Source organism: Bos mutus, chromosome 4, assembly GCF_027580195.1.
Source record: "Bos mutus isolate GX-2022 chromosome 4, NWIPB_WYAK_1.1, whole genome shotgun sequence".
Classification (NCBI taxonomy): Eukaryota; Metazoa; Chordata; class Mammalia; order Artiodactyla; family Bovidae; genus Bos; species Bos mutus.
The window spans coordinates 76,001,884-76,025,457 of NC_091620.1; the positions used below are offsets into that span (position 1 = coordinate 76,001,884).

The 23,574-nt window shown below is 39.8% G+C and overlaps 1 protein-coding gene across 7 annotated transcripts in view; it reads right to left on the reverse strand.

Annotated features, from left to right (window-relative positions):
- Positions 1-23,574, reverse strand: part of MAGI2 (membrane associated guanylate kinase, WW and PDZ domain containing 2) — a 1,472,905-nt gene that overhangs the window by 139,701 nt on the left and 1,309,630 nt on the right. For all 7 annotated transcript variants that reach the window (XM_070369681.1, XM_070369676.1, XM_070369674.1 and 4 more), the window contains 2 exons: positions 4,758-4,943; positions 2,734-2,908 (listed from right to left, as the gene is read on the reverse strand). In XM_070369681.1, coding sequence (XP_070225782.1) covers positions 2,734-2,908; positions 4,758-4,943 — 361 coding nt within the window. The remainder of the gene's footprint in view (positions 1-2,733; positions 2,909-4,757; positions 4,944-23,574) is intronic.

Here is a 23,574-nt window from a genome sequence, read left to right on the forward strand (position 1 = left end):
TTGTATACTAGTGTAACTCTTTGTAGCTAGTAATTACATTATTAAAGAGACTTTAGAGTTGATAAAACCAGATTGCTAATGGTAAATTCTAGGAGAAGTTTATGGTATAAGTTCCAGAATCAAAAAATGCTGCTCTTGTAGCAGGGGATATTATGGTGGGATTTTGCCTCATGTGGGCCTTTCAAGAATTGCTTCCAGCCTTCAGCATCGAGTTTACGAAGTCTCTGAAAGAAGTCAATTTCTAATGCTTTCCACTGACCTTGATATTTAAGACATGTAAATAATGATTGCTTTTGCTGGGAAGGTGAACTCTGCTATTTATACTTAGTTTTTGAATATATTACACAAGGGCTCTTTGTTGTTTGCAAAAAATGCTTCTCCTTGAACAATGTTTTGCTTCTGTTCATATCAAAATTATTTTGTTTCCTGAGCACACACCAAAAGATGTTAAGAGAGAAGTGAATAGAGGTGTGCAGCATGTCAGGAGAAAGCCAATTCAAGAGTAAATAAGATAGGGTAAAATATTCACTTCTTCTAACTCATATAAGAAAATTTGCAAGCAGATTGTCCTTTTATTTTATCTCACTTTAACATGGAAACTGGCTCAATTTGACATGTAGGTGGGCACTTGTACAAACGAACTAATAGGAAATTCATACTGTGCTTGGCATACAAGTTGCCTTGCAGACATCTGTAGCCTGATCTAGAAAAAGGCAGAGTTTCTCTCTGACACCATGAACATCTTGAAATGAAGCTAGAAAAATGGTTCTAGAAAAATGGTTCTGTAAGATTTTAGAATTATTTCATTCATTTGGAAAAAGATCTGCCTACTAGCAATCAAAAAGTTAAGCCAGGAAACGTGAGTCTCAGGAAAAGGGCCCTAGAATTGGAATGGGCACATTCGAGACATTTACTATTACTGAAGCAAAAACAGCTAAGAGTCCTGGGTATATCTGTTAGTAATCTATAAAACAAATTGGATCAATCTGTTAATTCCAGAGTTAGGAAATATTTTATCCTGAAGTCAGACAAAAAACAAACAGACAAAACATCCAAAGGCCGCTGTTTCTGTCACAGGGGCTGAGTCCCTGTTGAAACTAGTAGCTGATGGGAACAGGATAGTGGCTTCTCCCCAGTGCCATTCTCCCCGCTGAACTATTACACTCCAGCGATGAGATTACCCACCCCAGGCCAGAAGCAAGAGCCTGATTCCAGCAAGTCTAATCCACAAAGGGAAGATGGAATTGTGTCTGGGAAGCTAATTGACAGAGGCAGAGCCAAGAAGCAGCGGCGTCTGAAGCTGGCTCAGGAACTGCAGGAGCACTTGGATCCCTCCTCCCAAGTCTAAAATGAATCCTGGGGAAAGTCAGTGTGATCTGTCCAAAGCATGCACGGTGAAAGCAAGCACATCAGGGACTTATTACCGAGGCACCCAGGACACAATCCTCTTATGGACTCTCGGATTCTTGCCTCTGTATCATTTACTTTTTGGGGCTTGGTCTTTGTTCTTCTCTGGACTATATTAAAACCATAAACAGCAGAGGACAACAGACATTTACTTCTCTAAGAAAGGAAATGGGAGAAATCAGAATAGGACTGGGCTTCATGGAAAGAACACTTGTGGCACAAGGAAAATATTTGCTTTGCAACATTCTGAGTGATAAACCTAGAGAGTTCTGGGACTCAAAAACTGGGTCTCACTTCATCTTCACTAACAGGGGAGGCAGGAGATGGGTAGCAGATGTTCAGAAAACATTAGAATCACGGAAAGGACCAGTGAGGGTTTTGTTTTCAGAGATATTCCTGTGGGTTGTTCTATTTTTCTCCTTTGAAAGGGTGAAAACAACATGGGAGCATGTCCTCATCTCTGTCTTTAATGGCTCCACCTAATTCAGGCTCCCTGTTACACACAAGTCTCAATAGGAAGACGACATTGATTTTCTATGGCATCCTTTTATTCTGGAAGTTCATAGCACCTGATCACATTTGTTCATGATGTGAGACGGAAGGATCTCATCAGACTGTGGGTAGGTGGACATAAGGTAAAATGCAGTGAAAAGACTAACTTATATTCATGCTCACAAATTCTTCAGCATTTCCTCCTCCATGCCACCGTTATTCTCTGGGCCATCAGTGACTTGGTGGACTTGGTGGCCACATCTAACCATATTCATCTTGATCAGGCTCCAGTCTGCTCTCTAAGGGGCCAACTGAGAGATAGTCTTGCAAAGCTAATCCAAGGATGTCAGTCCTAAGCTTAAAACCCTGCAAAAACTTCTTCGCTACACTTAAGATAAAGATCAGAATCTATAACATGTCTACAGGACCCTTTAGGGTGGGTCCCCCCAACCTATGTTCCCGCTTCCTCACCCCCTACACTGGCCTTATTTCCTCTCTCATGCTTGCATGCTCCCTCTTGCCAAAGGGCCTTACTGTATGCTACTGAATACTGTCTATCTTACTCTCTTTAATGTGTTCTTCAGCTAGTTAACCCCTTACTTATCTGCAACCATGCACTGTTTACTCAGGAAAGCTTCTCTTATTGTGAAGGACAAACATCTACATTTGCTAACGAAACTATGTTTATAACATATACACAATCTTTAAATCACACAAAGGTGGTAATTTTTACTTTTTGAAAATCTTTCTCCTGCCTGCGTTCTGTCCTGTCCCAAACTCTCTCCTTATACTTCCCTCACTATTCAGAATTAGAAAAAACAGAGGAAACTTTACCTATTTTCATGTCCTTGAGGCTGAAGAGGCTGAGGCGGAGCTGGCTGGGCGATGGGACTGTTGGGGGTGGCCGGGCTGGGCTGGGCCAGAGGACTCTGCTGGGCCAGGGGGCTGTGCTGCTGGGCCATGGGGCTCTGCTTCTCTGAGCTGGGTGCTGAAGCGGGGCTGTTGAGTTCTGCAGTGGGAAACCAAAGAGGCAAATGAAGTCAGGTTGGCATGTGATAAAGGGCAAGAGGTGGCCAGAGATGGTTCCTCTGCCTGCTCACATGACTCAAGGCTACGGTTCTTCTAGTTTCTGTTAGGCTTTAAGATAACAGCTTAAACTTAGCAAGTTCTAATACCCTCCTATAATTAGTATTCTTTCATAAATGATAAGGCTGCTGAACAAGGTTATGAACAAGAATCTCTCATCTTTTGTCAGAAGAAAAGATTACAATAAAAAGTATTAAAACTACGAAAAATAATTCAAAGGACTCTAAAACGTATTCTACTTGTTCTATCATTACTTGCTGAAGCAAAGCGTTTTAGCCATTACATTTTGGTTGTAATGAGAAGTCCTACCAGTATCCTAATCCCTAAGGAATTAACCACAAGAAAACAAAACGCTTTTCACAATCCTTTTTTCAGTTCCTTGTTAGTCTTATTTCCTAATAACCCTCTCTGTACTCCATGGTTCTCCAGAAAGAACATTTGACACAGGAAAGTTAATAAGTTGTTCTTTGTTAAAACTGCTTCTTGGTCTTTCTTGTTATAGCATCAAATTTTTATCTGAAAGTATCTCTCTATGTTGGACTAAGAGCAGGAGAGACATATTTCATACAGGAAAAGGGAAAACCAAATCAGGTTTTTGCAACCAATTTTGCTTGAAGTTAACTTCTACTGAATATTTTATACATAATGTTGTCTGCATATAACAGGTTAAAATGGTTATTTTTTCCCCTGGGTGACAAAAAAGTGATATATTAGTGTTCCTTTATAAACCACTTTCCTTTTTCTTTGCTCCCACCCTACATTTAAAAATTTGTTTTCCACCTGTATCAGCCTTGGCACCGTGGACACTTGGAGCCAGGTGATTCCAGGCTGTGGTGGGCTGTCGTGTGCTCTGTAGGATGAGTACGGAGAAGCATTCTTGTCCTTTCCCCACTGGAGAGCAATAGCATCCCCACCCCAGACATGGCAACCAATAAGGTCTCCAGGCATCTCCAAATGCCCCCTGGTGGGACAAGATCATCTCTGCTGAGGACAGCTGTTTCATATTTAAAGTCAGGTGGCTACTTGATGCCTGCTTGTTAGATAGTCCCAGATGAAATCAGGAGATGGAGGAAACCAGAGGGGTCCAAAGTGACTGAGCGCATCCCTCTCCATGTGGGACACTGTGGTCCAATCACCAGTGAGCTCTGAAGACTGAATCCTCAAGTATCAGTACTGAGTCAGCAGCCTCAAACTAGTCATGAACACACTGTGTCTGGAAATAGTGAACTGATGCTCAGAATTTCATTGCTCTTTACGGCATGGCTGTAGGTTGTGATGCTTATGACTCCTCAAGCCTCAGGGGGGAGTCCTTGTACAGAGAAATTTAAAAGGCTAGGTGGGAATTTAAAATTCTTATCAGATGCAACATTTTCTAAATGAGCTCTCTTTATACCACAAAACTTCCTCAAGCTTTTCAAAATCAATCTGACTTTGAAGAATCCTCCAGAGCTTAAGTGTTAACATGGAGATATATATATATATTTTCCTGCAGATCTGTAACTCTATCATCTCTGTTGAATGGGTTCTGGCTTAATATAACCATAAAAACAGTACTCCAGGGACCAAAGGGAATTGAGTGAATAACCCGGTGCCGTGGGATTCACACTAGTTATCTGTAACCCCATATAGCTTATCTTGGAATCAAGTAATGAGTAAATAGGATATGGCTTGCCTCAGAGTGTTACTTTTTCAATATTGGATAGCAGCTTTGGACATTCTGATATCCCTGACCGCAGCCAGGTGAGCTCCGGGACCCCGGCTCAGGCACTCACCCTCCTGAGGAATGATGCGAAGGGTGACGCTAAGACCTGCATCCTTGATGAGCTTCACGATGTCTGCATGAGGCATGTTGATGATAGACTGGCCGTTCACCGCTAAGATCCGGTCTCCCACTTTTAGCTTTGCACAGCGATCTGCGGGACTCCCATCAATGATGCGTCCAATTTTATGTGGCACAGCTACAAAAACATCCCAAACAGAAACAGGTATCAGGGCCATTACCAGTACAAGTTCTACCTTTGAGTGCCTGCAGCATAGGAAACAACGGGACATCAGAATTCTGCCTTTTGTCAGTCTCTCGAGACTACAGTCTTTTCTATCAAATGCAGCCCTGTGCATATAGCTGAGACCATGAGGTAGCTAAGAGTCGGACATGACTGAGCAACTTCCCTTTCACTTTTCACTTTCAAGCATTGGAGAAGGAAATGGCAACCCACTCCAGTGTTCTTGCCTGGAGAATCCCAGGGACAGGGGAGCCTGGTGGGCTTCCGTCTATGGGGTCGCACAGAGTCAGACACGACTGAAGTGACTTAGCACTTAGCAGAGTTTCTACAGTCAAGGCTAAATTCAGTGACGGGCCAATTCCAAACACATGCACCAGAGGTTCTCAAACTTTGAGGCAAATTATAATCACCCTAGGATTAAAAATAAAGCTCTTTGAGTCTCATCCTAGACCTTGTGAATCAGAATGTTTAGGAAGAAGGGGAGGATAATGGATTTTTAAGAAGCTCCTCAAGAAATTCCAATACGTACAAAAAATTTAGAACCAAGGATGTAGAATACAGTACCCAAAGAGCTCATACTCTAGAGACAAAAATACAGTTTAGAAAAACATAATAAACCTGGGAACATATATCTCAGTTCAGTTCAGTTGCTCAGTCATGTCTGACTCCTTGTGACCCCATGAATCACAGCACGCCAGGCCTCCCTGTCCATCACCAACTCCCGGAGTTCACTCAGACTCACGTCCATCGAGTTGGTGATGCCATCCAGCCATCTTATCCTCTGTTGTCCCCTTCTCCTCCTGCCCCCAATCCCACCCAGCATCAGAGTCTTTTCCAATGAGTCAACTCTTCACATCAGGTGGCCAAAGTATTGGAGTTTCAGCTTCAGCATCAGTCCTTCCAATGAACACCCAGGACTGATCTTTAGGATGGACTGGTTGGATCTCCTTGAATTTGGAAAACTCAGCAGTGGCCATAGGACTGGAAAACGTCAGTTTTCATTCCAATCCCAAAGAAAGGCAATGCCAAAGAATGCTCAAACTACCGCACAATTGCACTCATCTCATATGCTAGTAAAGTAATGCTCAAAATTCTCCAAACCAGGCTTCAGCAATACGTGAACCGTGAACTTCCAGATGTTCAAGCTGGTTTTTGAAAAGGCAGAGGAACCAGAGATCAAATTGCCAATATCCACAGGATCATGGAAAAAGCAAGAGAGTTCCAGAAAAACATCTATTTCTGCTTTATTGACTATGCCAAAGCCTTTGACTGTGTGGATCACAAGAAACTGTGGAAAATTCTTCAAGAGATGGGAATACCAGACCACCTGACCTGCCTCTTGAGAAACCTGTATGCAGGTCAGGAAGCAACAGTTAGAACTGGACATGGAATAGACTGGTTCCAAATAGGAAAAGGAGTACGTCAAGGCTGTATACTGTTACCTTGCTTATTTAACTTCTATGCAGAGAACTTATATCTACCCTCTTCTATTTTACTAAGAGGAGAACACAGGAAAGGGAAGAAATACTTACTTATATGGGAATTATCCAGCTGATGAAGAAGTTATGACCAACTTCCTACCCAACTATTAAGGTTAAAGGCTGATGCAGCTTTCAACTATTACTTATTCTTTCTGATTCAGTGCAAGTGGTGCTAAAATCTTGTTAATATCTAGTATATAATGTAGTTCATCAAATTTAAAATTCTAGTAAGATACACCTCTTTTATGAACCACAGAAAGAAAAATAGAAAAAAAAAACCCTCTAGCATTGAAACGGTAACTCCATTTGACATAGCATGTTCCCTAATTTTTGAAATGTTAAAATATGAAAAATGTGTATTACAATTAATGGAATATGGTATATGTCTCTTTAAAACAATGACAATTCATTTTGTCATCATTTATTTATATGCATGGGGAGAGCCAGGTTTGTGGGGATATAGATTTTCTAACAGGTTGACTTGTGTTCAATGTCAATGTCTGAGTTCCTAGAGGTTAACTATTTTTGGGGTCAGATATCAGTAGTGCATGATGTCTTTATGCATGCCCTCAAGGTGCTGACCATATAGAAACCTGTTTCTTTTCCTTTTCCCCTTCAAGACAGGAGCCCAGCGGGGAAACTGCCTGTCAAGGACTTGTTGCACTCCCTGTGGAAATCAGGAATTGATTTCATCTGCATAAAGAGGCAAAGACACACTTCACCATTCATTATGCCCCAGGGATATCTGTTCCTTAAACTCTCAATCTTGTGTCTGAGATACAGTGAAAGGCAGAACATCAACTAATGACCATGGTAAGGAAGGACAATCAGAGTTAATGGACCAGTACCTTGATCATATTTCTGTTGTGAAAGGTTATAGGTAGCATATGAAAATATTGGCCGAGCCTGTGTCTCTGAAGTGAAACTCATCATGTTGGAAGCTCAAACACATTTTTATTTACCATAAGCATGGATGGCTTTAATTAAGAACAACTTACTTACAGCATACTGATGATCATCTGAGAATCTTAGGACAATATAGTGCTCAAGCAGAAATGTAATAAAAACTCATTCATTTACTAATTGTGTAGCATGATATGGGTATTGCCAGGTGTCTGGCCTTTAATCATAAATAGAGTGAACTTTCATTCCTGTTTTTGCATCCTTTCATGGTCAAGAGTATCCTGGATCAGTCAATAAATGATAAGATCTCCCTGGTCAAACTATGTAATATTGTTATCTGTCCTGACCTTTAAACAACTATCTGACCTCTCTGACTTTCTGTATTTCAAAAGTAAAATTAGGATAATAATATAGTTGAACTCACAGGATGGTTCTGAGAATTAAATGAGTTATCATACATAAAAAGACTAAAATAGTCCTTGGCATTAAGAATTGCTCTGTAAGTATTAACTCTTCATTCATTCTTTCTATTACTGTTATTTTAAAGTGACATCACTATTGATATGTATGTGCTTGGGTATTGGCACCAGCTGAAATTCTGCCTGCATGGGGCAAACCTGTAACACAGCTAAAACAGAAGGAATATTGCTTATTACAGAGCAGTATCAGGGGAAAACAGCTTCATTTGGGAAAGAGAGGTATGTTTCATGGAAAATAGAGACACCAGCTGAGGTCAAGAGTCCTGTTCCCTTTTCCGAGGTTTCACAAAAAAGGTGTTGCAACAATCTCTATAGGAAAACACTAACTTACAAGTGAGAGTTAATTATCCAAAGGAAAATGAGCATAATATAGATCTCTTCTGTATATGATGCATTATCCGCACTGAACCACTCACACACACATACACACACTTACAACTACGTTAAAATAAATATAACTTCATCTTCAATAAATTATGAGCTACCTGACAGTGTTATCATTGCATGTTTACAGCGTAGGAAACTGAGCATTAAACAGTCTGCGGTCTGCCCAAGGTCACATAGGCTAACCGGGGTTTAGAATTCCAGACTGTCAGATGCCACAGCCTGGGTCCTTAACACAGCCCAACACTGCCTCTCTCACCTTCACCAACTCCTCCCACCACTCGAGTGCCCCCTGAGCGCCTGGTGCTTTCATTTGGCGAGGGCAGGCTGCCCTAAGGATAGAGTCGTAAATGTTTCACCACTGGCCCTGATCCAGAGGAGGGTGAAAGGCAGGAGGTTTGCTTGAAGCAGTTTCTTTGCGGCAGCTCTTTTGAAAGGCAAGGAAGGAGGAGAAAGGAAGGGGAGAAGAGGGCACCAGGGAGAGGAGAAAACAGGAAAATTGGACAGCTCTTCAGATCCCATTTAGCAAGGACTTCACATTGCAGTGTCATTCCTTTGAGGCAATTTCTCTGGGTATTAGAAACAGTCACATTTGAAATGAAATTAAAAAATACATTTCAAAACACATACAAATGATATTTAGGTGATTCGCTGTTTTGAATTATTCATGCCTCTGCTCCCCACCATTACTGTGCATCATTTAGAATTTACTGGGCATAAAACTCCAAATGTTTCAAAACAAGATTTCACATACACACACACAGGCACACTATGCTACTATTTATTAATTTCCAGGCACTGTATTAGGCACTTATTTTAACTCTTTACAGCTTCAATGTGAAACAGCTGTAAAATTTTAATAATCATGCTTATTTAACTGTTGAGAAAACAACAATAAAAAATGTCAAAGCCTATGACTTGGAAACTTGGGGTTACTCCCTTTTTGAAATATGTGACAAAGTGAAAGTGAAAGTTGCTCAGTCATGTCCGACTTTTGCAACCCCATGGACTATACAGTCCATGGAATTCTCCAGGCCAGAATACTGGAGTAGGTAGCCTTTCCCTTCTCCAGGGAATCTTCCCAACCCAGGGATCGAATCCAGGTCTCCTGCCTTGTGGGTGGATTCTTTATTAGCTGAGCCACAAGGGGCTGAAAGCAATTTGAATTATGAGAAGTGAAGGACTGCCTGGTGAAACTTAGCTTAGGAAACCATGCTTGAGATTTTAAGATGAAAGTTTCATTCTAAATATGTGTATGGTGATAATTCTTTTAAGCTCATTTTCATTTTATTAGGGCAGGTAGCATAAAAACTAAAAACCAAGATAAAAGAATGAAAACTAAATTCTACGACAATGTCCTGGAATGATGGAGTGGCTTACATAATATCTGAATGAGTATACAATGCAGAAATGGATGCCCCATCACTGAAGTGCCTGGAATGGCTTTATTCAAATAGTGTGCTATTGGCATTTACTGTCATAAAACCAGTATCTGAAACTCTTGGCAGGTGCAGATAGCCTCACTTCCCTTTACCGGCATTTCCACTCCATACATAAGGACATCAACTGCTCCTGTACAACAAGGGGTATGCTCAGAGGAGGCTCCCTCTGGAAACAAGATGCAGCTCCACTCACTCAGTTATGAGCTCTACAGAGCTTGTGACCTAAGTACTTTCTGTGCATAGTTAATGAGATTACAAAGCATGGAAGAGGCCCTGACCTTGATTTCTATTATTGGGATGAATGGTAGTCATTAATTCTCTGAGAATTGATGATTAAGGTAACTGCTGGAGTGCAGTCCATTTAGATGGCATGCCTTGCAGACATCATCTGTCAGGCAGCAACATAAATCAAGTCTTTGGATCAGGCCTCTTGACACAGTGTTCTTAAGATACACAGATATTTGGGAAAAGCTGCAATATGTCATGAGGCTTTGGGCATACTGACATTGGAAGGAAGACAACATATTACTAGTTGGAAATTTTCCTTTAATTGCAAATCACATAAATTATGGAAAAATGAAACCCATCTTTTTCTTTTTTATTCGTTTTTGGGTAAAACACTACTGTGCACTTACACTGCAATATGTTTCATATTTTCCTGTAGATGAATTGACTCTTTTGGCAATGCTCAACACTGCAAACTTGTTTTAGTAAGAATATTCAGACATAATCAGTTGGACCAGATGGTCTCTAAGTTAGCTCTAAAGGTCTGGAATCTTTGGTGTCTAGCCGTAACCACTACAGGAAGCCACGATCCTCCCTTCTGGCTATGGGTTTCTCTTCTGGGACTTACTACGGTCTATCCAGACACCTTCAGTCACTGGACAACCAATGAGCTTCCCATCAGAAGGTGGGAGGACTTTTCTCGCTCTGGTGGTGTATATTTTTGGAATCTTTTGGTGATGGATTAGTCATGGAATTTTTAGCTATATCATCCTACTGAAGGGAGAAGTGGATCTTCCTTCCACCTGTTCCCCCAATATTTCCTTGTTTTATATGTATCTCATTCCAGAAAAGGAAGAGCCTGTGACTCATGTTTACATTTAATTATTTCCTTATTAACAGACCCCACGAGGTAGAGTTGTATATTGAGGAAAGCATTAGATGGGGAAAGTGAATTCTGCATCATTCATGTCAAACTTACAAGGGAGAAGTGTCTGAAATGAAAGTGACAAAAATAAATATTTCAAAGGCAATCAACAGTATCAATTCTCATTAGCTCACAATTCCACTAATTTGTGAAGGTTAAGCAACATATCATTAGCTTAAAGAGGCGACAGAAGTTAGTCTGTGTTTAGAATCTATGACCTGACATGAAAAGAATTTTTTTTTAACTAGATGATTCCAGTTGGTTTTCTTAAAATCACCTGTGAAAATTATGTATTGCCTAGTTTTAAGATTGTGGGTCAGGGTAGGAAAATCAGTAATTCTATCAATAACACATTCCTGCACAGTGTCTTCTGAGTAACCGGCAAAATGCTATGTACAGTGGGGAAGGCAATAATAAAATAAATGCATGGCATTTGCCCTCAAGAATCTCCCAGCCCAGTTGCATAGACCAGGGATAATCATATCAAATATTTAAAACAAAACACAAGTGGAAAATCTGTGGTGCAAGTAACATACAAGAGTAGAAAGGTGGGATGGATTATTGAGTCCAGGTGTGGACTTACAGAGTGATAAGGAAAAGGAAGCCACTCTAGGGAAGTGAGAGCACATGGCCCCTAGGCTAAGTGGCAGCTCCCTTAGTGAAAAACTCATGATAGTAAAGGGGGTGCCATCATATCCATGAACGGAGATGCACAGAGAGGATGCTTTGTGGATGGGGTCCCTCCAACCATCATTATGCCTCCATGCTTCCCTGAGAGCCCAAATATGATGCCTTTGCCCAGCTTCTCCAGATATACAGAACAACAGAAGAGTAATTGGCACAGGATATTTCTAATATATGATGATGGATTCTGATTTTTTTGGGGGGGTGGGGGGTGCTTCGGAAACCTAAGCCTAGTGCTAATCTTGCTCATTTTCCACCTCTTTCCTTCCTAGAAGTCCCGAATGAGAATGTTCTATGGTGACAAGCCCATTCAGCTAGATTCTCTCCCTTCCTGCAGTGTGACACAACGTCCTTCGAAAGAGATTTTCTAGGTTGTTAGGGGGTGAAGATATGGGGAAAACATGTGTTTGGTATTTTTTTTTAATTGTGGTAAAATTAAGAAAAAAACAGACTGCATGACTTGTTTTCCTCTAGAAGTCTGTAAAATTCAGATTTCCAAAAATGAAAACGTCTTCTCTGAATTTCATAGCCAAATAACTTGCAATCCAAAACCGAGCAGCTGGTGTTTTAAGGACTGCAGATTCCAAAAGTGCACTTTCCCCTCTCCAGCTCCCATGAGTCATTCTCTTGTGGTTGAACAGTTTAGTTACCCTGCAGTTGGTAACAAGCAAGATAGTCAGATGAGAGAATGGAAAGAGGGCCCCACCACTGGCATTTTGGGAAGCCCACTGAACTCTTGTTTCAAGGGGCAGAAAGACCACTAAAAAGTTAACCACACAGTTGAAGAGGAGTAGACACTCATCAACCATACCTTACATTTATGCTATTATTTTCCTGACAGTGAACTGGTAATCAAAAGAAAACTCATTGCATTAGGAAATGTAATTAGCTATTACTTGACCATTCCATCCTGGAACACGAAGTTGAGTTAGCAACCTCATCTTGGTTGGAAAGATTTGGTGAACTTGTAGGCATAGGCCCAGTTTCATGAATGTGTGACCTATGCACGATTTCTACACTCAAAACGGTCTTGTGTTTGGTTCAGTGGTGTATTTTCAACATCCTCATCTTCTTAATAATTTCTAAATAAGGACATCATGTTTTCATTTTCCACTGAAAATGAACATGGGTGTTGCAAATTATGTAATTGATCAAATCCGCTATGAATATACAATGGAGGTGACAAATAGATTCAATGGATTAGATCTAGTAAACAGAGTACCTGAAGAACTACGGGCAGAGGTCTGTAATATTGTTCAGGAGGCAGCAAACAAAACCATCCCCAAGGAAAAGAAATGCAAGAAGGCAAAATGGTTGTCTGAGGAGGCTTTACAAATAGCCGAGGAAAGAAGAAAATCAAAAAGCAAGGGAGAAAGGGAAAGGTATACCAAACGAAATCCACAGTTCCAGACAATAGCAAAGAGGCCTTCTTCAATGAACAAAGAAATAGAGGAAAACAACAGGAAGGGTAAGACTAGAGATCTCTTCAAGAAATCTCTAGACTTCTTGAAGATCTCTTCAAGAAAACTGGAGTTATCAAAGGAACATTTCATTCAAAGATGGGCACAGTAAACGACAGAAACAGTAAAGACCTAACAGAAGCTGACGAGATCAAGAAGAAAAAACACACAGAAGAACCGTACAAAAAAGATCTTCTTAATGACCTTGATAACCACGATGGTGCAGTCTCTCACTCAGAGCCAGACATTTTGGAGTGTGAAGTCAACTGAACCTTAGAAAGCTCTATTGCCAATAAAATACTAGTGAAGGTGATGGAATTCCAGCAGTTATTTAAAATCCTAAAAGATGGTGTTATTAAAGTGTTGCACTCAATATCTCAGCAAATTTGGAAAACCCAGCAGTGGCCACAGACTGGAAAAGGTCAATCCTCATCCTAATTCCCAAGAAGCGTAGTACTAAAGAATGTTCAGAGCACTGGACGATCGCACTCATCTTCATCTCGTGCTAGTAAGGTTATACACAAAATCCTCCAAGCTAGCCTTCAGCATTTTGTGAACCAAGAACTTCCAGATGTTCAAGCTGGGTGTAGAAAAGGCAGAGGAACCAGAGATCAAATTGCCAACATTCACTGGATCATAGAGAAAGCAAGGGAATTCCAGAAAAACATCTACCTCTATTCCATTGACTAAAGCCTTTGACTGTGTGAATCATAACAAAATGTGGAAAACTCTTAAAGAGATGGGGAAGGGGGATACCAGACCATCTTATCTGAGAAGCAACAGTTAGAACCCTGAATGGAACAACTGAATTGTTCAGGATTGAGAAAGGAGTACAACAAGGCTGTTCATTGTCACCCTGTTTATTTAACATATACACAGAGCACATCATGATAAATGCCAGGCTGGATGAGTAACGAGCTGGACTCAAGATTGCCAGGAGAAACATCAACAACCTCAGATATGTGGATGATACCACGTTAATGGCAGAAAGCGAAGAGGAACTAAAGAGACTCTTGATGAGGGTGAAGGAGGAGAGTGAAAAAGCTGGCTTCAAACTCAGTATTAAAAGAACTAAGATAATGGCATCCAGTCCCATTACTCATGGCAAATAGAAGTGGAAAAGGAGGAAGCAGTAACAGACTTCCTTTTCTTGGGTTCTCAAATCACTGCAGATGGTGACTGCAGCCATGAAATTAGAAGACAATTGTTTCTTTGCAGGAAAGCTATGACAAACCTAGACTGTGTGTTGAAAAGCAAAGGTATCACTTTGCTGACAAAGATCCATCTAGTCAAGGCTATGGTCTTTCCAGTAGTCATGTACAGATGTGAGAGTTGGATAGAAAAGAAGGCAGAGCATTGAAGAATTGATGCTTTTGAATTGTGGTGCTGGAGAAGACTCTTGAGAGTCCCTTGGAAAGCAAAGAGATCAATCTTAAAGGAAATCAACCCTGAATACTCATTAGAAGGAGTGATCCTGAAGCTGAAGCTCCAATACTTCGGCCACCTGATAAGAGGTGACTCACTGGAAAAGACCCTGATGCTGGGAGAGATAGAAGACAGAAGAAGGCAACAGATGAGTTAGTTGGATGGCATCACCGATTAAACAGACATGAACTTGGGCAAACTCCAGGAGTTGGTGCAGGACAGGGAAGCCTGCGGTGCTGCAGTCCATGTGGTTGCAAACAGTTGGACACGATTTGGCTACTGAACAATAACAACAACAACGTGACTATATTCATAGTATATTTTGTCTTCATACCACTAGGTATCATTTCAGTGTTTGCAATGGAAGGTGTAAATGAGAATATGGTATGTTATCAAGAAAAATTATCACAAAGGATGGTGGAGGAAGGAGCAAAAACAATTTCTTTCTCCAGTGGTAGCTGCATTTCTCATTCCCATGCACATCATTAGGAGAGATAGTCCAAATAATTGCTGCTATTTATATTCTTAAAGGTCTTTGATTCATTACGTGTTGATTCAAGAGGCCTAAAAATTACCTTAATTCTCTTATTTCATTAAATATTCATATAAGTCACTCATTATGGAGCATCTACTAAGCATATATCCGTCTTTCTCTTTCTTTAAATAGATTTTTACTGTTACCATGACACTTTAGGGCTTCCCTGGTGGCTCAGACAGTAAACAATCTGCCTTCAATGCAGGAGACCTGGGTTCTCATGGGCAGAGGAGCCTGGTAGGCTACAGTCCATGGGGTTGCAAAGAGCTGGACATGACTAAGTGACTAACACAGCACATGTGAAGGACTTTCTGTATTCTTTGCATACTATTTATATCCCTCATCATATAGGGATCCCACAAAACATCTAGACATGAGAGTGGCAGGAGCTAAAGAAACTTCAGAATAGTCATGCCCCTCAAGTCTGCAGGTGTCCAGAAAGGCATGCATGTGGGAATGTGGAGCTGGAGAGGAAGAAGATAGGGAAACACTTCCATTTCTAGATATTACTGTAAAAATACATTTCACTTTAGTGTATATCCCAAGAAGTCCTTTTTTTCCCTTGCTAATTTCCAGGCAGCTGGGACATTCTTTTTATTACCTGTTTTGGTCTGAAATTGATATAGAAAATGTGTCCTTCTAAGTCAAATATCAACTCTACTCAACATTTTTTGCATTTCCCTCCAAAAATTCTGAAAAGGATACATATTTCCATCACTGAGTTAAATCAGTGACATAAGATTTTCCCGTTATGGAGTAAAAACTAAAAATAGAGCTACTATATGACCCAGATATCTCACTCCTGGGTATATACCTGACGAAAACCATAATTTATAAAGAATCATGTACCCATGATTCATTGCAGCAGTATTTACAATAGCTAGGGTATGGAAGCAACCAAACTGTCTCTCAAGAGAGAAATGGATAAACGAGATATATTACATGTATACAATGGAATATTACTCAGCCACAAAAGAAACACAGTTGCGTCACTTACAGAGATGTGGACAGACCTATGCTATGCTAAGTCACTTCAGTCGTGTCCGACTCTCATATAGAACAAGTACGTCAGAAAGAGAAATAATATTGCTGACATGTGGGATATAAAAAAATGGTACAGATGAACTTACTTGCAAAGCAGAAATAGAGACAACAGGTGTAGAGAACAAACTTACAGATACCAAGGTGGAGAGGGGTGGTGGGATAAATCGGGAGACTGGGATTGATACATATACAGTACTATGTATAAAAGAGATGACTGATGAGAACCTCCTGTACAGCACAGGTAACTCCACTCATTTCTCTGTGCTGACCTAAATGGGAAGGAAGTCTAAAAAAGAGGGGACATATGTATAACTGATTCATCTTGATATATAGCAGAAACTAACACATTTTATATTTCAATAAAAATTAAAAAAATTAAAGTTTGAATTTATTTTGTCAAAAAAACCAAAAAAACAAAAACAAACCCCAGGTGAATGAATCCCTTTTGTTCTCCAAGGTGGGATACACAGTCAGTAAATCCCAAGCCTTTTTTTGTGCACTCTTTCCTTTTGCTAAAGCACATCCTAGAGTATCTTCCTATAGAAACTATACATGGGAGAAAATAATGGTTCAGGATTTAATGTTTGAAAACTTCTTCAGTTTTACTTTCTCATTTGAAATAGAATTCTGGCTTTGAATTCTAGGTTGTATGAAGTTTGAGGCTGAAAAATTCCTTTTTCCTTAGAAATTTGCTGGCATTGCTCTATTGTCTTCTAACATCCAGTGTTGCTACTAAAATGTCTGAACTCCGTAGGATTTTTTTCCCTTGTATATAACCTACTTGTTTTTCTGTTTCCTTTCAGAAATGTTTATGATTGTCCTTGTACATTTTGTGTTCTAAAGTTTTGCAGTGATGCATTTTGGTTCATTTCAGCATGGAGACATTTCTTTTAGTGTTGCTTTAGGGAACTTTTATTATAATATATCTTTGATAACTTCCATTCTGTTTCTCTGCTCTCTCTTTGTGAAACCCTTACTAGTTAGATATTGACCTCCTGATTGATCTGTTAATTTTATCATTTCTTTCATACTGTTTCTCTTTGTCCTACTGCCTGTGAGATTTCCTTTACTCTAACTTTCAACCCTTCTGTTGAATTTTTAACTTTAGTCAAGATATTTCCAATTCCTAAGAATTCTTTCTTTAATCATATCATTCTTTTTTTTTTTTAAATAGCATTCTGTACTTATTTTATGCTGGTAATATTCTCTATGTATGTAAGTGAGTGATTTTTGAAGTTTGCTATTGTTCCATTTTTTCTTTTATTCTTTCATTAATTTGCTTGCTTTTTTGTTTTAAAAATACAAATTTCATGTCTGGTGGCCATGGTTGTTTTCCATTCTTCCCAAAGTTTTCAAAGTTCTGAGCTGGTCTGAGTTTCTAAAAGAAAATAGGCAGATCAGTGCTATTCATTTCTCTTTTTGGTTTCCTTTGTCTTACAAAATGAGTTGCTGTATTTTTGTCTTTAAAGTACCTTCCCCATTCATAGACATCCCTTTCTTCTTTATTTACCACCATTTTATTGGTGCCTAAGAAAGGGAAAAGATAAACATTAATGCCATCATTAATTAGAAATTGAAAATGCCTTCTGTAAATTTTATTTTTTGCAATCAATATGTTGGTGTACCAGTTAAAGATTTGGAATCTATTTGGGAAAAGAATATCAATATTTTATGGACCCAAACTTTAAAAGTCTTGCTGTTCCTGTAGCCCTGACAGATAAAATATAAAATATAACTGATTTCTTTTCAAGAGTTCAGAACATGTCATAAAACTACATTTCATCAACCCCAGGTATTGTGTTAAAAATGTTCAATGAAACCACACTTTCTTTCCTCTGTATGTCTCGACTGCCTTTGAGAATTCACACCCATCAGTGTACTTGGCTTTCAGTAATTTCTCAGCAGGCCCAGTAGAAATGGTTGATAGTTACAAGCAGGTGTTGCTGACAAGTCATGTTTCTCATTTTTACAGATGTAGTGCATTCTATCTCTGCCATCTCCGTTTTCCTTTTATAGCTTCTGAAATTGTGTTTTGTAAAAAGTCACTTGGCTATCTTCACACAGTTTCCCTGTTACAATAGGTAAATGTCAAAAGCAATCAGGTGCAATATCAGCTTTTCACTGTATTCCCCTAAGCCCTCAGGTAGATAATAACTTCTTGCAATATTTTCTTAATGTAAACGGAAACAGATACTAACCCAGGCAAATGATCCCTCCTGAGCCAGCTGTCCTTTTCAATATGTTATCCAGAAGATTACATGAATATTTATTGGCTGCTTAGTTTCTCACAGAAGCCAAAGTTTCACTAACAAGGTATATCACGTTTTAACTTGAAATAATGCAATTTCACATGACTGGATAAAACATGAACAGACCCTCAAGCAGAGGGTTCAAGAGCTAGAAGATCTTGGTCATATATTAATTTGAAAACAACTTTCAGTGTGACCTCTGAATGGCCAAATAAATCATGTCAGTTTCCTTATTTGAAATGTGAGACCATTACTGCATATAATTTTTCTTTCTTATCCTTATCTTTCTTACCCAACTATTACACACTTTAACTTCATTTGAATTTCAGCTTATATGTATTTTACCTAATCCCTTGTACTTTAAAGTATAGCAATTATATGTATTTTCATTTTTACTAAGCAGACATACATCTTCATAATAACTTCACTTGAGATCATCATCATAGGATGATTTTTATTACTCTACCATGAGAAATGATTGAGAAGCGAAAAAACAAAGGTTGAAGAACCTCAAAATGTGTTCCCTTGTTCAAAGTGAAATATGAATTACAGTCTACAGGGAAGAGACCGAAAGTGAAAAAGAAGGTATAAGGATGGCAAATGTGTGCATGAAAAGATCCTCGGTATCTTTAGTTTTAGAGAAGAAATGTTACTTGAAAGCACTACACACCTATTGGAAAAGCTAAAAAAAAAAAAAAAAATCAATGAAGCCTGGAAACAGCAAGTACTGGCAAGGATGTGGCTCATCTGGAGCCCTCATCCAGGGAAGTACACAACAGAACAGTCATGCTGAAAAGTGGTGCCACATGAACCAGCAACTCCACCCCTGGATATTTACCCAAGTAAAAGGAAAACCTATTTTCACACAAAACCTATATGAAAAGGTACGTGGTTGCTTCATTCATGATCATCCAAAACAAGAAACAACCATAATATCTTTAAACTGGGAATGGATAAGCAGGCTGTGGTACATTCACACAAAGGAATACTACTCAACAATTTAAAAGAATCTGATATTGACACACGAAACAATCTGAATGTGTCTAAAATGCATTCTGCTAAGTGGCTACATACTGAGTAATTGCATTTACACAGGAAAAGGCAAAATTACAGAACAGAAAACAAATCCGTGGCTGCCTGGGCTGGGAGTGGGTGGAGGGCTTGACTTCCTTGGTTAAGGAACTGGTTGTAGTTACAAAAACAGACACAGAATTTGTCAAAATTCACAGACTATAGACTGAAAAGGGCACAATTTACTATCTATAATTAAACCTTAAAAATGAGAGAAAAGTAAAAAAATCAGGGAGTGATAAAGAAAGAGCTTTGGGTGGAAATAAACAGAGAGTAGTTAAAAGAAGTACTGTCGAATTAGCAGGAGAAAGGAGGTGGGAAGAGGACAGTAGAGGAGGAGGAAATGCTGCCTAGTGTGCATTTGAAAGGTGAACAGGACTCTTCCAGGTGGGCAAGGGTGGGGAGAGCATCACCGGCCCAGGTGATGTGACTCGCAAAGGCACAGATCTGTGAGTCTGCAGTGTGGGTACAGGGTTGCCACCAGCATAAACAGCTGAGCCTCAGGAAGAAGGTGAGAGGGGATAGATCATGGCAAGCCTTAGTGGTTGTGGCCAAGGGTTTGGAATTTATTTGAACACCAAATGAGAAGTCACTAATGATGTAGGAAAAGACATGATATAATCAGACTTGTTGTTTTAGAAGGAGTACCAGAGCGAAGGTATGAAGGTTGGACTAAGGGTAGGAGGGTGGGAAGAAGGCTGGAGGCAGGGAGGACATATAAAGGCCACTGCAATGCTCAGAGCTGTGCAGCCCAACATGGTAGCTGCTTGCCACAAATGGCCATTTCGATTAATTGAAAGACAATTAAAAATCTAATTCCTCAGCCACAGTAGCCTCATATCCAGTGCTCCATAACCACATGAGCATGGCTAGTGGTTACAGTATTGTTTAGTGCAGGACAGAACACTGACATCACTGCAGAAAGTTCTACTGCAAAGTGCTAATCTAGAGCCTCTTCTAAGCCTTGGTAGTGGCAGTAGGGAGGTCCTGATGTATTCAAGGTATTTTATTTGGAAAACATGTTTGGGTAATAGCTTGTATTAGTCTCTCAAGTATGTAAGGTGCAGTTGTGTATCAACTTAGCTGGGATATGAACTTAGGTACTAGGAGGCCTGCTTTAAAGCTTGTGAGTATATACACTGATTGGAGCTGAAAGTATACCTGTTAGCCTTCTCTTAACCACTAAGCCCCAGGAAGCATCACTATCAGTGACTAACTTTATACTAGCAACTGGCTGTTTATGTCCTCTCCAAATTCATATGTTGAAACCTAATCCCCAAAGTGACAATTATTTGGAGATGGGGCCCTGGGAGGTGATTAGGTCATGAGATTGGAGCCCTCATGAATGGGATTAGTGCCCTTATGAAAGGAACCACCCAGAGCTCCCTTATCCCTTTCACCATGTGAGGGGCAGTGAGAAGACACTGTCTATGAAGCCAGCTCTCACCAGTCTCTGAATCTGTCAGTGCCAGGATCGTGGACGTCCCAGCCTCCAGAACTGCGAGGAATACATTTCTATAAACTGGTGTTTACAAGCTACCAGTGTGTGGCATTCTATTATAGAAGTCTGCACAGGCTAAGACACTTGGCAAACAATACATAAAGGTTTCACTGTATTTGAATTTTATCAAATGTCTATAGGAATTTAAGCTATGTTTCATCTTGCTGTTCATCTAGCAAGTCTAAAACACATGTGAATGAAGACTTCTAAGTGGAAATATTCTTCTACCTCATGTTGTTTCAACTGTTCTCTCTCAGAACACCCTTTAAACTATGTGCTCTTGTTTACTGGGAGACCCTCCTCTATGATGAGCCCATAAAAACATATCTATATTGTGAACAGTCTCCGAACAGAAGGTTTTGGGCACCTCAGCCTTGAGAAAGCAGATGGGTTCATCAGGTGCCCAACATCTGGGCATGTTTGTGGATCAAACTGTCGCCTGGCTTAGATAAAGAGGATCTGGAAGAGATCAGACTGGGAAATGAATATGCCATAGCAGGCCCCACTATTTAGTTAATTTTCTTTGGCACAGTGTACACATTTGGAATGCTTAGTGATCATCAACCCAGAGGAGGCTGACTGATTAATCTTTAGGAATAATTCTAACCAAAGACTGCCAGTGGTTTGTTTGGGAAAAAATCCAGTATAAATGTCAAAATTGTTGGTGGTCAAGTGAACAAACAAAGAGAACTCTTACCAGGATTTGGTATGGCAGGGAGGATGTGGGTATAGGCACTCTCTGAGTCCTTGGTGAAAGCAGGGGCGGAAAGAGAAATGCTGTTTATCCCAGCCCAAATGGGGAAATATTCCCTAATGACACTCTTTCAACATAGCTAGAAAATGGGGATTAAATAACAGTACTGTGTTCACTTAACAACATGCTTTTAAAACAGTTGTCTTTGTGGAATCAGCTTTTTTTAATGTGGTTGATTGTTGGGAAAAAAGAAGAAAAACAAAATCACAGAGAATTTAATCCAACATGAGGCCCTGCATGGATTATAAAGAAAATATGCCTTTTGCAAAAGTGAACTGTATGCTCAGAATTTATTTGAACCTCATGGGCATCTTCTGCTGGTAGAGGCAGCTCCTGTACACCTAGTCTGCGCTCTCTTCACAGCTGTGAGCTCCCTGTACCTTCCAGCGAAGAACAAGGCCCTGCAGGACATAAGCCCAGAGGAAACAATAGCTAAGAAGACATCCACCTTCTGCTGCTGCCTGGAGAGTCTTTGAATGTAATGATAAAACCCTCCTGAAAAATAATTCCTAGTGGGGAAAAATTATGATTTATGAGCTCCATTCAGATAAGAAAAATGGTCAAGAATTAAAAAAAAAAATGCAATGTGAGCATTCACAGATTTTTTTTTTTTTTTTTGATAGTTTGCATTGTTCCTCTTCTTGAAAATAAATAAGAATGATGCTGTGTCTCTCTGGTTTATTATTATTATTTTACAGTTTAATGATCTTTAAATTTGTTAGTGCTAAGAAAATAAAATGCTTACATTTGTTTTTGCATTTTAGTCAATACATGTGTGGATGTTTGGATATCAGAGGACTTAGAGTTTGATGCAAAATCTTTTCTCGTTTTTGTTGTTTGCCAGTCTGTTTACTGTTAAGACCTAGGCAGCCGAGTTTTAATTTGGGAACAAAACTAGTCATGTGCAGGACTGAAAAAAAAGTTGAATTTAATCAATAGGTTCTAGTCCTCTGGTTTTAGTTGGGTATGATCCTATGAAGACTAATGTGATTCAGAGGTCGTTCACTTGGAACAGGGGTTACTTTGTTAACGAGGACTGTGAAGTGAATAATTTGAAGTCATACTTTTTTTCTAAGGATTTTGGGCTGCCATCCAAACCTTCCTGCTTAGGATGGTATCATTACCACTGAGATGGTGTTCATACAGATGGATGGCCATTCCAGGAACAGTCAGTGCCAGGACGAGGGGGATCAGGGAGCACACTGAGGCCTGCAGCATGGCCCTTCAGAGCACAAGGGTTTGGGGACCCAGATACTCATGATTAGGTCTTCCCGGGCACTTCCCTGGTTCACCAGGGCCTGATTTCTTAGAGGGCTGTCTCACTAGGCCCTTAGCTGCTGTGGAATCATTTACTTAGGCTAAGCACAACTGATGGGAAATCAGTATAGGATCTGGGACTTTGTTATAGTCCCACTCTCTTATGGAATAATTTCTCAGGCTGCACAAGGACCAGCTTGCAAACATTTCCTTTCCTGAGTTCTATGCTCATTCTCAGAGAGATGTCATGCTGCCTTTAAGGGACAGAACAGCTAGTTAAGTATATAGAGAGTTGGAGCAGAGAACATTCACACTTTGATGAGGGCAGGGCTAGGTCGCTGTATGAGAGTCCAATCCAACCCTATCCCACCAACATAAATTATGTGACAAATCCTTGAAGAGCATACTACCAGGAACTATGAGGGATTTAAAGAGATGTCATAATTTCTTGCCCTTAAGGAACTTCCATTTAGGGTTAGCAAAACATATGAAAAATAAAACGACAGTGAGAGTAATAAGACATGATAAGAGAAAGGAAATCACAGAGCAGTCAACAATCAAGAGATTTGAAGACAAAAAAAAAAACAACAAAAAACAAAATGAAGAAGAATTTCGTATAAGAACTGCAGAAAACACTTAAGAAAGAAGGGTGAGGCTTCAGGCAGACTCTCATTCAGAAATTAAGAAGAGATTTCTGAGTTGCTTGTAAGAGATGCTTACTGTTTGGGCAGTAGTCTCTACCTCATGGGCTTCCCTTGTGGCTCAGT